Raw genomic sequence first — 13,316 nt, forward strand, 5'->3', positions numbered from 1 at the left:
ATACAGCAGGAAACCTGTCTCTACAAGTTAAAACTACATAAACAGTATCATAGTGAAGCCTGGAGTAACAATTTTGTGCTGGTTTCTAGTGTTTAATATACTATTGACATTCTCAGTGAGACTTGCACTGCAATGCTTGTGTGGGTGTGTTTCATCTGCAAGGCTAATATAATTAGGAATGTGCCCTTAAATTCTTACAGATCTGTCAGTTGAAATTCCATGAATACTTTGATTTAAATCATTTAATACTGGAAGATGTGTGTGTGTGTTGTACAAGAGATCACATGCTGTTATACGGTAAATATGCAGCATTCTTCACACATTGCAGCACTGAGTGTGTGATATTTTTGGGGATGTGAACACATCACTCTTTTCTCCTCCTCAGCCATTGTGTTTAGCTGAGAGGCCAAGATGCTGCATCCTCAATCTATTTCCCATGCACCACAGCTTGAGAAGCCCAGGTCCCCTTTAGTCGCTCCCCTTTTAGCCTCCTTTTTACCTTTCTCAAACAATGGATCCTGCCCCTCTCCAAGCAGCAGCCCCCCAAACACTCAGTGAATAAAGTTAGTCCAACATGCGGCCCTTAAACCCACCCCGAGACTGCTGCCAGGCAGCCACACTCGCAGAATTGTTTGTTAATAGTCCAATTAGATAATTGCCATCTTTCACTCCTTTTCCTCTCTGTTTCCCATAAAGGCATGAATGGCACTCAGGGAGGGGGGCAGATTGAAGAGGGCTTCTGGCCAGCTAAGGTGACAAGAAGGGCCAGAGAATGCTCCTTGCACTAGGCCACTGGTTTGAATTGAATCATTGTGGCCTAATCAATGGTCTTATTGGATTACTGGCCACTGCTGTGTTCAGAGATATTGTTACACTGACAATGAAAATAGCTAAGAGTTGGTGGTTGGTGGGTAGTGGGCTGGAAGGCGAGTGGTGGAAAGAGGTAGGGGCTCTTCCAGAGGTATGCATGTGTGTGAAAGAGTGTAGGCAGCCTAAACACTAATGACAAGCTTTGTTCCCTTTTTTGTCTTTTTCAAATGTGCAGGTTAAGACTGTGAGAGTTGAAGACGGCTTCTGGGGTGCAATTTGAATACTGAAGGATGCGGCATTAGCGGCCAGGACCTCGCTGGGCTGCTCTTTATTGCTCTCTGAATGAACACAGGAAACTTCATCACAATCTCTGTTTAAGCAGAGCCTGATGTTGTTGCAATGCTCAAACCAGCTGGGTCGTCATTGCCTTGATCAGTTTGACTGATGTGGATTTGTTTGTTATCCTTTCACCTGTCTCTCTCTCTCTCTCTCCCTCTCTCTGGCTCTCTCCCAGTGTCTCTTGCCTACAATAGCATAGTGGTGAGATCCGCACATTGCAGAATTACGTTGATTGGTGAGAGAGTCAAAGGGAAAAACGGGATCAAAGTTCGCTGACATGCTGTTGTAATCAGGTACGCTGTGAAAAGTCGAGGGAAAAAATGCATGGCTGTGTTCTGCGAACGGAAGAATGAAGCACCCGGGAACTTTTTTCAGGTCTGGAAGAGTCGCACCTCTGTGATTGTCTGCGTTCATGTGGGGTTCACCGAGGCTTGGTTGCGAGGCAAGACCAATCATTTGTCTTGATTCTCTGGGCTGAGAGCAGGCAAACTGAGGTGGATGGGATGAGCAGACCCCTCTATCAAGACCTGATCTATTTCCCCAAACAATTTAGTGTATTCATGAGGTTACGCAAATGTGGAGGCAGCAAATTACCGTAATCAATTGAAACAGCGAGTGCGCATCCATGGCTCTGATTATTTGGAGATTATCTATCAGCCTTATGTCTATGTAACGAGGAAAGGAGGGCATTGAATTACTGTTGAGTTTCACTGAGAAGTCCATGATCATTGGGCAAGGGAGTTTGGTCAGTGATAATAGGGCTCCATGGTTGGGCGACGGAAATATTTCATCAAACATTAGATAGCTGACTCTACCCTGCTGAAAGGTGCTGTTTTGAAACTAAACCCCACACTGTCCAGACGATCTGGTGCACCGTGTTCTCTGTAACCTCTTTTTTTTTCACCTGACAAAGGAAAAAAAGAGGCAGACGAGCCACAGGTCCAAGAGGATAAACTGAGCATGGAGGTCAGGTACAACCAAGAGACAGAAGGGATGGGGCTGAAGAATGGACTAAAGAAGGGGAAAGATGAGAAGGACTCCCAGGGCAGCTTGTCCAAAAGCTTCCTCAAGGAGCAGCAGGACTCCTTTTCCCCCTCTGGGACCGTGGACAACTGTGAGAAGAACAGGGGGAGCACGGGGGACCCAGACTACTGTCGGAGAATACTTGTCCGAGGTAAGGCTTGTGGTCTTTCTTTCTTTCTTTTTTTTTATTAGGAACTTGCAGTGTAGTGCTTCATAGATCCTACAGATTAATCTGAAGAAACAGTTTTAACTGCTGTTAGATTACACACATTTTAGAATCACAAAATGAAAGAGTACCTTCAGGAACTATACTAAAAATTAAGCCTTTGTAATATCAGTGGTTGTTGCTACGTAGAGAGAAAGTTGATAATAGGAAGATTTCACTTAACTTAAAGTTAATAGCAAAATATCTGCTGTCTGTTTAATTTAAGTTTATGGAGCCTTTATTTGTACAATCACAGAAACATAAATATGTAAGCGAACTTAATTATTTGTCATTTTAAAAAGCTAATTATTATAAAAGACATGTATCCTAAATTCTAGGCCATACGGTATGACCTCAGTGGTTTATTTCTTTTCATTTTTGTTATTCAATGTAATTACTATGACAAGAAAAATATATATTTTTTATTTCATAATTAGATAGTAAATGTTTTGTTTTTTTTGTAATTAATGTTAATAACTAAAATTAATAATTCACATTTATTTCCCTGGGTGTATTTGAGTGTGTGCATGGCCATGCATTTAAGAATAAAATGACTACAGGATTTACATTGTGTGTACTGCATTACACTTTCAGGGTGATAAATATAAAGATTCAAAATGGTTTAATAGAAAAAAGGAGATGGTAGTTTGTTCCTGGAGATATAGAATATCAACAAATCATTTCTGGAATTGTGTGTATGAGTGTCAGTTGCCCAGAGAGTGATTTATGTAATTTCCTTCATGCAGTGTTGGGCCAACACTGAGAGTGTATGAAAACAAACTATAAATATAACTTGGATTAGTTATGCAAGACATAATGAGACAGAGCAGCCCCACCACCTAAAATATAGAGAAACGTTATCCCTCAAAATATTCTGTTGGACATCCGTCATTTAATATTTGTTTTGATTAATAACAAAATAATTCTGAATTAATCTAAAATTATTTAAAATTATAATAAATTTAACACTATCTTTTGAAAATTACACATGCTTGTTAATGGAGATTGTGTTTATTTTACTTTAATTTTGAACCATTGTTGTAATTTCTCTTTTGTAGTAACATGGAATACATGACAGAACTTGAAATGGAACCACAACATATTTCTGTTATTCTTATTTAATACGTCATTTTCACTAACTATGTATACACATTTGTAAACACTTTGCTTACAGATAAGTTTATCTTTTCAAAGACATTTGAATTTTTTCCTTTCATAAGATTTATACCGGACTGATCACAAATGCAGACTATTGTAAACTCAAAGATGTAATGCATAATTCAGACAAACAGTAATTTCTTTAAGTACACTGTGTTACATTTACTCCATATACACTGTTGTTACATTTAGCAAATAAAATCAGAATTTGACTTATCGCTCTAAGTTCTTAGTACCTCAGCTACTGTGCTACCTATAATAATAACAACAATAATAATAATAATAATAATAATAATAATAATAATAATAATAATCAAAATAACAATAATATTAATAATAATCATTTTTATGATTCTTATTGTAATGTTTGACATAATGAACAAATTAAAACCATCTACACCAGGAATATATTAATAATACATTTTATTTAGTACAGCAACTTTCACAGAAATAAATGCCTTAATAAAATCAAAGGCAATACAGCGATAGAAACAAGAGCCACACTATAAAAGGAAAAGAAAAGACTAAAACATAGACTAAATACTGCATCTGTTCCAATTATTTTTGCCTCTACTCTTTGCCTCATTGTTCATTCAAAGTGCTCGTTGTTGCAGATGCTAAAGGCTCTATCCGAGAGATTATCCTGCCGAAGGGTTTGGATTTGGACCGGCCAAAGAGAACTCGCACCTCCTTCACTGCAGAGCAGCTGTACCGGTTAGAGATGGAGTTTCAGAGGTGCCAGTATGTGGTTGGGAGGGAACGGACAGAACTGGCCCGTCAGCTTAATCTGTCTGAAACTCAGGTATGTATGCACTGCAATTGTTTCTTCCAGTTTTTTTTATGTTATTTATTGCATGCAAACTGGACAATCTTCTGTGTGAAAGACATAATGGAGAGTGTTGTTTTAATCGGAATTGCAATGTATAGTGGGAATTTAATAATTTCCTTTTTGTGTCTGTTTTCACATCAAATACTACCATGTATTTTGACTTCACATGATTATGTTGCAATGTATTAGAACCACTTGCTTTGTCACAGAGGAAGGTGAATTTACCCATCCAATCAAATTAATTTAATTTCATTCGTAAGCTTTGACACAAATAAATAATTAAGTCCATTTTATACAGAGCAGTTTCGTTTAAAGGTGCAATCATTTTTCATCCATATACCAAAATACTATACTTGCACACATATTTACAGTTTGAGTCAAGATACAGTATAATAAGAATTTTGTGTTTCATAATTGATCATCATTTAAAAACATAGACCTGTTTTACAAGCACTACAGATGTCAACAAATCTTTAATGGCACCAATAATCATAAAAAACTGTAGCTGCTGTGGAGTGCTGGTATTCAGAGAGCTCTCAGTTCATTTAGGAGTGCTCGCAGGTTCCAGTTCAGTGTTTTAGATATGAGCGCCTGGGCAAACTGTTGGTTTGTATTTAGATCATGAATTGCACCTTCATGGATTTCCCACAGAAATAGTTCTAATTGTATGTCTGCCTTTAAAATAAAAGCATTGGGCTCCTTCATAAATCTAATATAGCATCAATGTAGCTGACAGAGTGTTTGGCGTTATTACCCAGAGCTGCTCAAATGGAAGCTGCCTTGGGAAAAAGCCCTGACTTTCTCCTCATGTCATACGTGTGGGGTCAGCAGCAGGTCATGCAACGTCCGCCGTGGATGAACAGCATATGCACCCTGTGTTTATCACCCGTTTCTAAAGCAAATCACTCAGTTACGCAGTATGATTTAGACTCAAGAGAACCACTGCGGTCTGCCTCAAAGTTTTGGTGTATTTTCAGCTCGAGTTTCATGCTTCTATTTGTTTATTTTTTTCAAATGTGCAAAGCGGCTAATAGTGCCATCAGCTTGGTCTTTGTGCTAATGTGTTGTGGCTTTCAATGCGGCGGAAGGAAGTTGACCTTGGGTAGAGGTCTGCGAGAGGTCAACCTTTTCTCACAAAACGACACCACAACTGACAACTTTAATCTGTCTGTAGACGTACAACACACTCACTGTTCCTTTTATTAACAGCTGTGCACATGTTGCTTTTTTGCTTTTTACATTTTAAATGTTTTAATGTTTCTCTTTTTCATTTCCTCCACACAAATGCTTATTTTTTTTATTTTTACATAAAAACAAATTAATAAGCATCTGGAGATGTTATTTTGCACACAAAAAGGTGAAACAGAACCTTTCATCCCGAGTGAGGCAGGACAAAGGCTTTAGGATTCTCTTCTAGTGTCTGCTTCTTCTCCTCATGAAATGCTTTTTAATGACACCATAGTGAAATTAACATTTTGTTCCCTGGTACTCACAGGCTGTTATATTAAAGGATGACCGCCATTTGCTGTGTGAACACCTAATCATCTTTGTTTGAGCTCCCAGCATCACCTTGTTTTCATTGCACTGAGAATGTAACCTCTAAAATGAACAAGATGTTCCTTGTGAGCCGTTTTTGCGTGGCAAACAGAAAACACTGGTTTGGGCGGCAGGACTTCTTGCAATGACATGGATTTTAATAGCTACTGAGGAGTTAAACCACCCACTGAAGAAAAAAAATTCAAATGTGATTGGACTAGCCGTAGGATTGAGCTAGTGGCTTGCTGCTGATTGGTACATATACAGTTAGTTCCGTATGAAAGCAGTCAGGTGTGATGACAGAAGATTAACAAGCAAAATTCACAGAAAACCCTCTATTTGTATCAGTTTTGACATTTATTCAATTGCGGTTATATAAAACTGAACAATGTGTCAGAATAACTAAATGGATCTGAGTCAGATGTATGATCTGACCTAATTGTTAATTTATCACTAAGAGTGCATTCTTTTCTCCATCCCTGGGTATGGGAATATAGAGAATGAGCTTTATTTTCTTTACCTTAATACTCCAGTAATTGCTGAATATACTGTTTCAGCTAATAAACAGTCTACCCACAAAATCTCCTAACTGTGGGAAACATTTCTGAAACAAATATAGTAGATAAACTTTTATCCAAATTAAATGGAGATTAATAAACCGTAAGATTTTGGAAATTTTCAGAAACTACAAGAACGATTTAGATTTTATCATATTCTGAGATGTAATTATTAGAGGTGGGTATCACCATTGCAGCATTAAGAATTCATATAACAAAACATCTATACTTGGTGTTTGTGTACTGATACAATATCACCACACAAAATATTGCAATACTATGCAGTATTGATTTTTTTCTCACATCCCTGTAAATATGGCAGCCTTTTTAAAGTTTTAAGGTAGAAATATGATGTTCTATGTAATTCTGGAGGGTGAAACTACATTTTCAGGGCCAGGAAAGGGCCAGGAAGGTACAGGTTATTAAAGTGATGGTGGCCATTTTGAATTTTGAAGTAGGGAAAATAAACATTTTCAGGAACAGTGAAACGAACTTTTGGTGAAGGTGTTATTCAGTGTGTTCATACCTTTAAAATGTGTCGTTTATCTATGAAAGTGGACTGTAAACTTTAGGGCTAAAAATGATTTTTAAATGTCACGTAGATTTCCACTTAAACAATTGGTTGTTAAGTCTTTAAAATGTTAAAAAAAATAAGTGAGAAAAACAACTAAAATATCACAAGAACTCAAGGAGACATACTTATATTGGTTGTTTTGTCTATTCAAAAACTATACTAAGATATTTAATTTATTATAATCTAAAACAGAGAAAAGCAGCAACATTTGAGAATTTGACTCCAGCATGTGTTTGGATTATTTGCTCAGTAATTTAATTAAACAATTAAATAATTATCAAATTATTGCCAATTGATTTTTTTCACTGTCAGCTGATAATTTTAGTTTTAAATAAATGACACCACCATTTTGCAACATAATTGCAACAATTAATAAGCAAAACAAAACTAATAAACAATAAAATAAATGTATATTTTCTTTTATTGGCAGATCTGTCTATGTTTTTTTTTTTTAAAATAGAAAAGTTACACATAGGAGCTGGCTATTTGGATTTGAGCTCATGCTTAAACCTTTTGTAGTGTAAGAGGCTGAGACAGTTTATCAGTGTTGAACATATGAAAGGCTCTCGGAGCAAGTTTTGATTGAATTAGCCTCCTGTATGATGGTGGATCCCAGTGAGCAATCTCTGCCATGACTGAATTAAATCACCGCAGCTTTTGATCAGTCACAGTCTTCAATCATTACCTGGTTGACCGTGTGTGTGTGTGTGTGTGTGTGTGTGCGCGTGAGTGCGTGTACGTGTGCCTGTAAGCATATCCAATGCATAATCTGAAAGTGCAACAAAGGTCCTCGGATGGACTCGAACCAGCAAAGTAGCTGTAATATTGCATGCACTGTAACTATTCGGCCACTAAGGTGCTCTGATCACATGTATCAGTGAATATGAATTATTGCATTTCTCTGATTGCCTCACCAACGTTAGCATTTTTTTTAAGGATTGTTGTATTCAATCCAATAACCTGTCCCATAAAGGCAATGTTACACATTACATTTAGCATGTGCCTCTGAAGGCCCTTTCTCTTATATGTATTCCTCTGCAGGTGAAAGTCTGGTTCCAGAATCGGCGTACTAAGCAGAAGAAGGACCAGGGGAAGGACTCTGAGCTGCGTTCAGTGGTTTCAGAAACAGCAGCAACCTGCAGTGTCCTCAGACTACTAGAGCAGGGTCGGCTGCTGACACCTCCAGGCCTACCAGGCCTCCTACCCCACTGTGGCAGCAGCACACTGGGCTCCGCTCTGCGCCCTCCCTCAATGGCCATGGCCAGCAATGGCAGCAGTAGCAGCAGCGGTGGCGGCAGCACTAGCACAGCGGGGGGCAGCCCTCCTCTCCCTGCCGTCAGCAGCTCAGGGACGGTGGCAAGTCTGCAGAGTTCACCCGCGGCTCATGGCCTTTTCAGCTTCCCGATGCCCTCCTTACTCAGCGGAGTCACCACCCGCATTTCCTCCAACCCCCTGTCAATGGCCGGCTCGCTGGCTGGCAACCTGCAGGAACTTTCTGCCCGCTACCTGAGCTCCTCTGCTTTTGAGCCTTACTCGCGGACCAATGGCAAAGAATCCATGGACAAGAAAATTCTGGAATGATGCTTTGTTTTGACATAGATGGATTCCTGTTTCCTCTGGACACATTTTGGTTGTTTTCTTGGCTTTTACTCTCTTTGGTTTTGCTCATTCTCTTTCATTTGTCTGTGTCATGTTCTGTAGCAGTTCATGTATTCCAGTTGCACATCTGATGCCTTGTACAAGGAAGAAAACAAAGACCTACACTAGCTCATCTAACAAAGACAGGGTGGTGGTGGAAAGATTTTTGCACAAAATATTCATACAGGACTTTGTTCCAGAGATTTAGAGACACTCTGACACTCTGAGGAGATTACTAAGGGATCCTTCAGGTTTCTGTTAAATAAATGTATAGTCCAATCTAATCCAAAACAACAACAGACACAGGTGCCCAGAGAATATGGCTGCTTCATACCACAACAGCGCTATCTCTGCAAGATAAGTGGTACATAGTGTACAGCAGTAAGTAAAGGACTGGTGACAGAAAGTGTAAAGTGATGGTATCTTTCTGAATTGTGTTTTATTATTTGATTGTGTTGGCTAGATGCAAGTCACTGAAGTGAGTAGATGTAGAGAAAGAAAGCGAGTTGTCAAACACCTGAGCAGCAGTTTGTGAGACCCAATCAGCAAATAAATAACTAAAAAAATAAAAAAAAAATTAAATCCAGCATAATGAATGAACAAGCAAGGCCTATTTCTCAACACAGAATTGGGAAGAAAAAAAAGTGCCTGTTTGAAGGTCACTGCAAGGCCAGTGTCAACACGAAACCCACTGCATCTGACGTATGAACACAATTTGCTTATGCAGATGCCTCACAAAAAGTCAGCTTACAAAAAGATCTTTTGTATATGCGTTTGTATTAAGTTTGGACCAAACCAAAGCATAATCCAGAGAAGGTGTTGTCATATAGTATGATGGTTCAATTGTTCAGTGTTGTTTTGGTTTGGTGAGGGTTTTAACATTTTACAACAAAACACTTTGTGGCGTTTTCATGCAGTACCTGACTTTTTTTTGGTCTGTGATTTTAATACCACTGTGAGTTCTCAGAGTATTGGTGTACAGTTTCTATTCCATGCGGGAAGTAAGCACAGGAATGAGTTGCTGAAGAGAATCTTTTCAGCATTAGTAAGCTGCTTACTTTGTTGAACACTACAAGGTAACAGGTTTTTCAGTCATTAAGACAATACAATAACCTTTACTTCCTATGTGAAATTTTAAAAATCCACAGCCTTCATCAAAGACTGATGCATGTGGAGACTGAATGGAATTATTGTAGTATAAAAGTACTGGAAATGAGAAATGTACCTTATTTTATTGTAAATTATTCACTTCTTTATCTAATAGATTATTAGTATATCTGGAAGATAATGAATGAATGAATGTATTAGTGGGGTTGAGGAATCAATCAAAAGCTCTTTGGTGCTGTTATTGTGAAATATCTTGAAATTTGTGAAACGTGTGGTACAAATGTGCATATATATATATGGCTACAGACAAAGACAAATGTGTTTTTCATTTTTCTGACATACATATTGCTGTGAATCAAGTTATGATAAATTTCATGACGGTTATACTTCAAACACCATGGCTTGATGTGTATGCTCCTCAGAGTTTGTCTTTTTCACTATTTTTGGTAATGTGGCTTACAATGTGATAAGCACTAATCTTTGACTAAATCGCCAAACTTGAAGAGTGGGGTGAGATGAGCCAATTTTTACTTATGTTGTCCACTTTGCAAAGAAAAATAAGACAAAAGAACAATGAAAACATGTACCCTTTTTTCAAGATGTCTCTATCAGTTGAAATTATAAGAATGCATCTATGTCAGTGGGCCCTGGAAATATGACTCACCCCAAAAAAAAGTGCTCCTGTCAGTGTGTTAACCGAGCCATCTGACATTTTAAGCATAATTCATACAAAATATTTACCTATTTTTAAAATGAAATTTAATAACACATTTTCCTTTTACAAATAGTCTTATTTCTTTCCTTATAGCTGACTTAAACAACATAAATCCAGCCAAATAAATTTTAGTTTCTTTTAGCGTTTGTGAAACCATTGTAATTTCTGTTAAATCAGGATAGTCATCCAAATTAAAAGGACAGCCACTGTAGTTTTGAGGAGCAAAAAATAATAATCATAATAAAATTGTTAATGAAAAAATGGGGCATCTAGTCAAGTATGTGGCAGAAAAAAATGAGGAGAGATGGTGGTGTGCCATGATATTCTTGAACAAATGTCGACCTAAAAGAATATAATTAATTCCACTGAATTTAACTACACGAGATAAGTCAGCCTTTGCAGACCTACTAACTCATAATGTCCTGCACATCCTACCTGATAAAATCTTCTTTATCCAGTTGTTGGGAGCAGGAATGTTGTTTCTTTACATTTCTATTCCAGTTAATTCTTCTTTGAAGTAAGACAAAGAAAAAAGCCAGCCTTTTAGATGTGGTCTGCCAGCTCCTTCTCTACAGCACCTCCTCTGTGTAGACCCTCTGCCATTGCTCCACTGTACCTCACAGTTTTTACTTTATTTACTTTTTTTTTTTTAAAATATAGCCTACCTCTGCAGGGGTGACCTGTCAATGTTTTTGTCTTTTGCCGCTGATATGATTTTCCACACTTGGCATAAATGGCTGCTCTCTCCATCTCTACAAGGGGTGTTGAGCCTTAATTTTTTTTTTTTTTTTACCATGTTTAACACATGATAAACCACCAGCTATGTAATATGATACAGACAAACCATTTTATACTTCAGACTTTATTTAACTTTAGTGCCTTATGGTAGGGTAAACTGGCTCAGTTTACCCCACAGCATTTGGCTCACTGGAAAAAAAATGCCTTTCCAAATTTGTCCTTCACCAAGGTGACATCTTCAGATGTCTTGCTTTTTTCTGACCCGCAGTCACAAATTCAAAGATATTTAATTCTTAAGAGAAAAGCAGTTTTATATTTGAAATGAGAAGATATGATATAGTCACTTTGTGACTACTGGAGAATAAATATGTGACACAGGTGAGGTATAATTATCTTTCACTTTTTAAAAATACTGTTTTGGTCCCCCTCAGTACTTGCAGTTTCAGTTTGATTTCCCTTCTAAAATCTCTTAGCCCAAATGTTTATATCCTGATGCAGGAGAGTGGAGTTGACCAAAATGTAGATACACTCATCTGGCTTGCCTTCATTTCTTCAAAGGAGTATTACACTCTTGAGAAAAAAAAAAAGTTTTTCAGCATATTTTTTTTTCATTAATGTGTTTTAATCAGTTGACAACTTACTTTAAAAAGCTGGACAAAACCAAAAACAATTTTGACATTTTTGAGTAAGATGGAATTAAAATAAATAAGTTAGAATATCTTTCATAAAATACTTTGACCACTAAATGTCAACACAACTTTTGGATAAATATTTAGTTGGTCTGACTTCATTAAGTTTTTTGAGGTCAAAGCAAGTCATGTTGGCTGTACTAAAATAATTTTAGAGTGCAGCTGCTGTGAACACAAAATCATGGAATGGACTGAGCTGAGAGAATGTAACGGTCCATATTAAACTGGCTTAAAAGGTGTGTGAGCCCAGTGTGCCGAGGTGAGCAACGGGACAGCTTTACTGGCTCCACCATTAAGAACACAACACAGTTCTCATCAGCAGTTGTGGATATAAACCAGAGTACCCGTGTAGTGGTGTACCACGGTAAATTATGGTGTGTATCTGCTGTTGCCTGTGATGGAAGTACTGGGGTTAAGCGTCATCTTAAGACACTTAACCTTCAATTCATACTACTGTACTTAAATTCCACAACATTTCAGAGGCTAATATTTACGATAAGATAAGAGAAAGTTAATTGTCACAAAGGAAATTTGTCTTGGGCAAAAGGAATGCTAGACAGAGCTGCATGATATTCAATACATAACTATACATTAAACATAAACAATGTACAGTGGACAGCATGGTATCACATGACTTGGACACAAAAATAAAAAGCCAATGTGATCGTGAGACCATAAGTAGCACAAACTTAAGCAACTAAGCCTACATCTTAATCATCATCTACATCATCAGTTTAATAATTCCACTCTGTGGGATTAACTAACTTCTTATTCAGTAATGCAATAAATGTTGGTAGGAAGGAAAACTTAAAACAGTTGCTTTTGCATCTGATGGTTCTGTAACGTCTGCCCAAAGGTAAAAGTCCATATTCATTATAAAGGATGTGTGTCGGATTGTTTACAATCCTGTGTGCATGTCTTTCATGCCAATCACTTTAATTGCTGCTTTTACCAAATTAGCTGGACTGTCAGTGTACCATACCATGATGCCATGCCATATCTAATAATACTATATAGCACTGCACTGTGAAATATTTACATGATCTCTATACACCATACAGCATCTGAAGAAAGTGAATTCTTTGAGCCAACGTAACACACAGAAAATCCACATGGACGCTCCACTTAGGTTGTTATCCATAGGGATGCCTGGATTCTTGTTGGTGCAGACCTACATATAGATTAATATGTCAATACATTTTATCCATTACAACTGTCAGACAATAATATTTTGCAGATTATAATTTTAAATAAAAAACATATGATCACTTTGTGGTATTGTTAAAAATAAAATCATCCTACAATAGTATACTTAACATTTTACTTATAATAGTTATGCACATTTACTACAGTCAAAGTTGTAAAGAGGTTTTCAATTGTACAGTGTAGCACTGCAAC

The 13,316-nt window shown here is 37.4% G+C and overlaps 1 protein-coding gene across 1 annotated transcript; it reads left to right on the top strand.

Moving 5' to 3' along the window:
- The first annotated feature begins 925 nt into the window (after positions 1-925).
- vax1 (ventral anterior homeobox 1) lies at positions 926-13,088 on the top strand. The gene is made up of 4 exons (XM_049601256.1): positions 926-943; positions 1,046-2,323; positions 4,150-4,337; positions 8,073-13,088. Exons 2-4 carry the CDS (start codon positions 2,110-2,112, stop codon positions 8,610-8,612), a joined length of 942 nt encoding a protein of 313 aa, XP_049457213.1. The 5' UTR covers positions 926-943; positions 1,046-2,109; the 3' UTR covers positions 8,613-13,088.
- Positions 13,089-13,316: the final 228 nt, after the last annotated feature.

The sequence above is a fragment of the Epinephelus fuscoguttatus genome, linkage group LG16 (genome assembly GCF_011397635.1).
Source record: "Epinephelus fuscoguttatus linkage group LG16, E.fuscoguttatus.final_Chr_v1".
In the NCBI taxonomy this organism is placed as follows: domain Eukaryota; kingdom Metazoa; phylum Chordata; class Actinopteri; order Perciformes; family Serranidae; genus Epinephelus; species Epinephelus fuscoguttatus.

Coding starts and splice junctions, on each gene's coding strand:
- vax1 (XM_049601256.1), top strand. CDS start 2,110: ATGGAGGTCAGGTACAACCAAGAGACAGAAGGGATGGGGCTGAAGAAT. Junction 2,324..4,149: donor TCGGAGAATACTTGTCCGAG/GTAAGGCTTGTG, acceptor TCGTTGTTGCAG/ATGCTAAAGGCTCTATCCGA. Junction 4,338..8,072: donor TTAATCTGTCTGAAACTCAG/GTATGTATGCAC, acceptor ATTCCTCTGCAG/GTGAAAGTCTGGTTCCAGAA.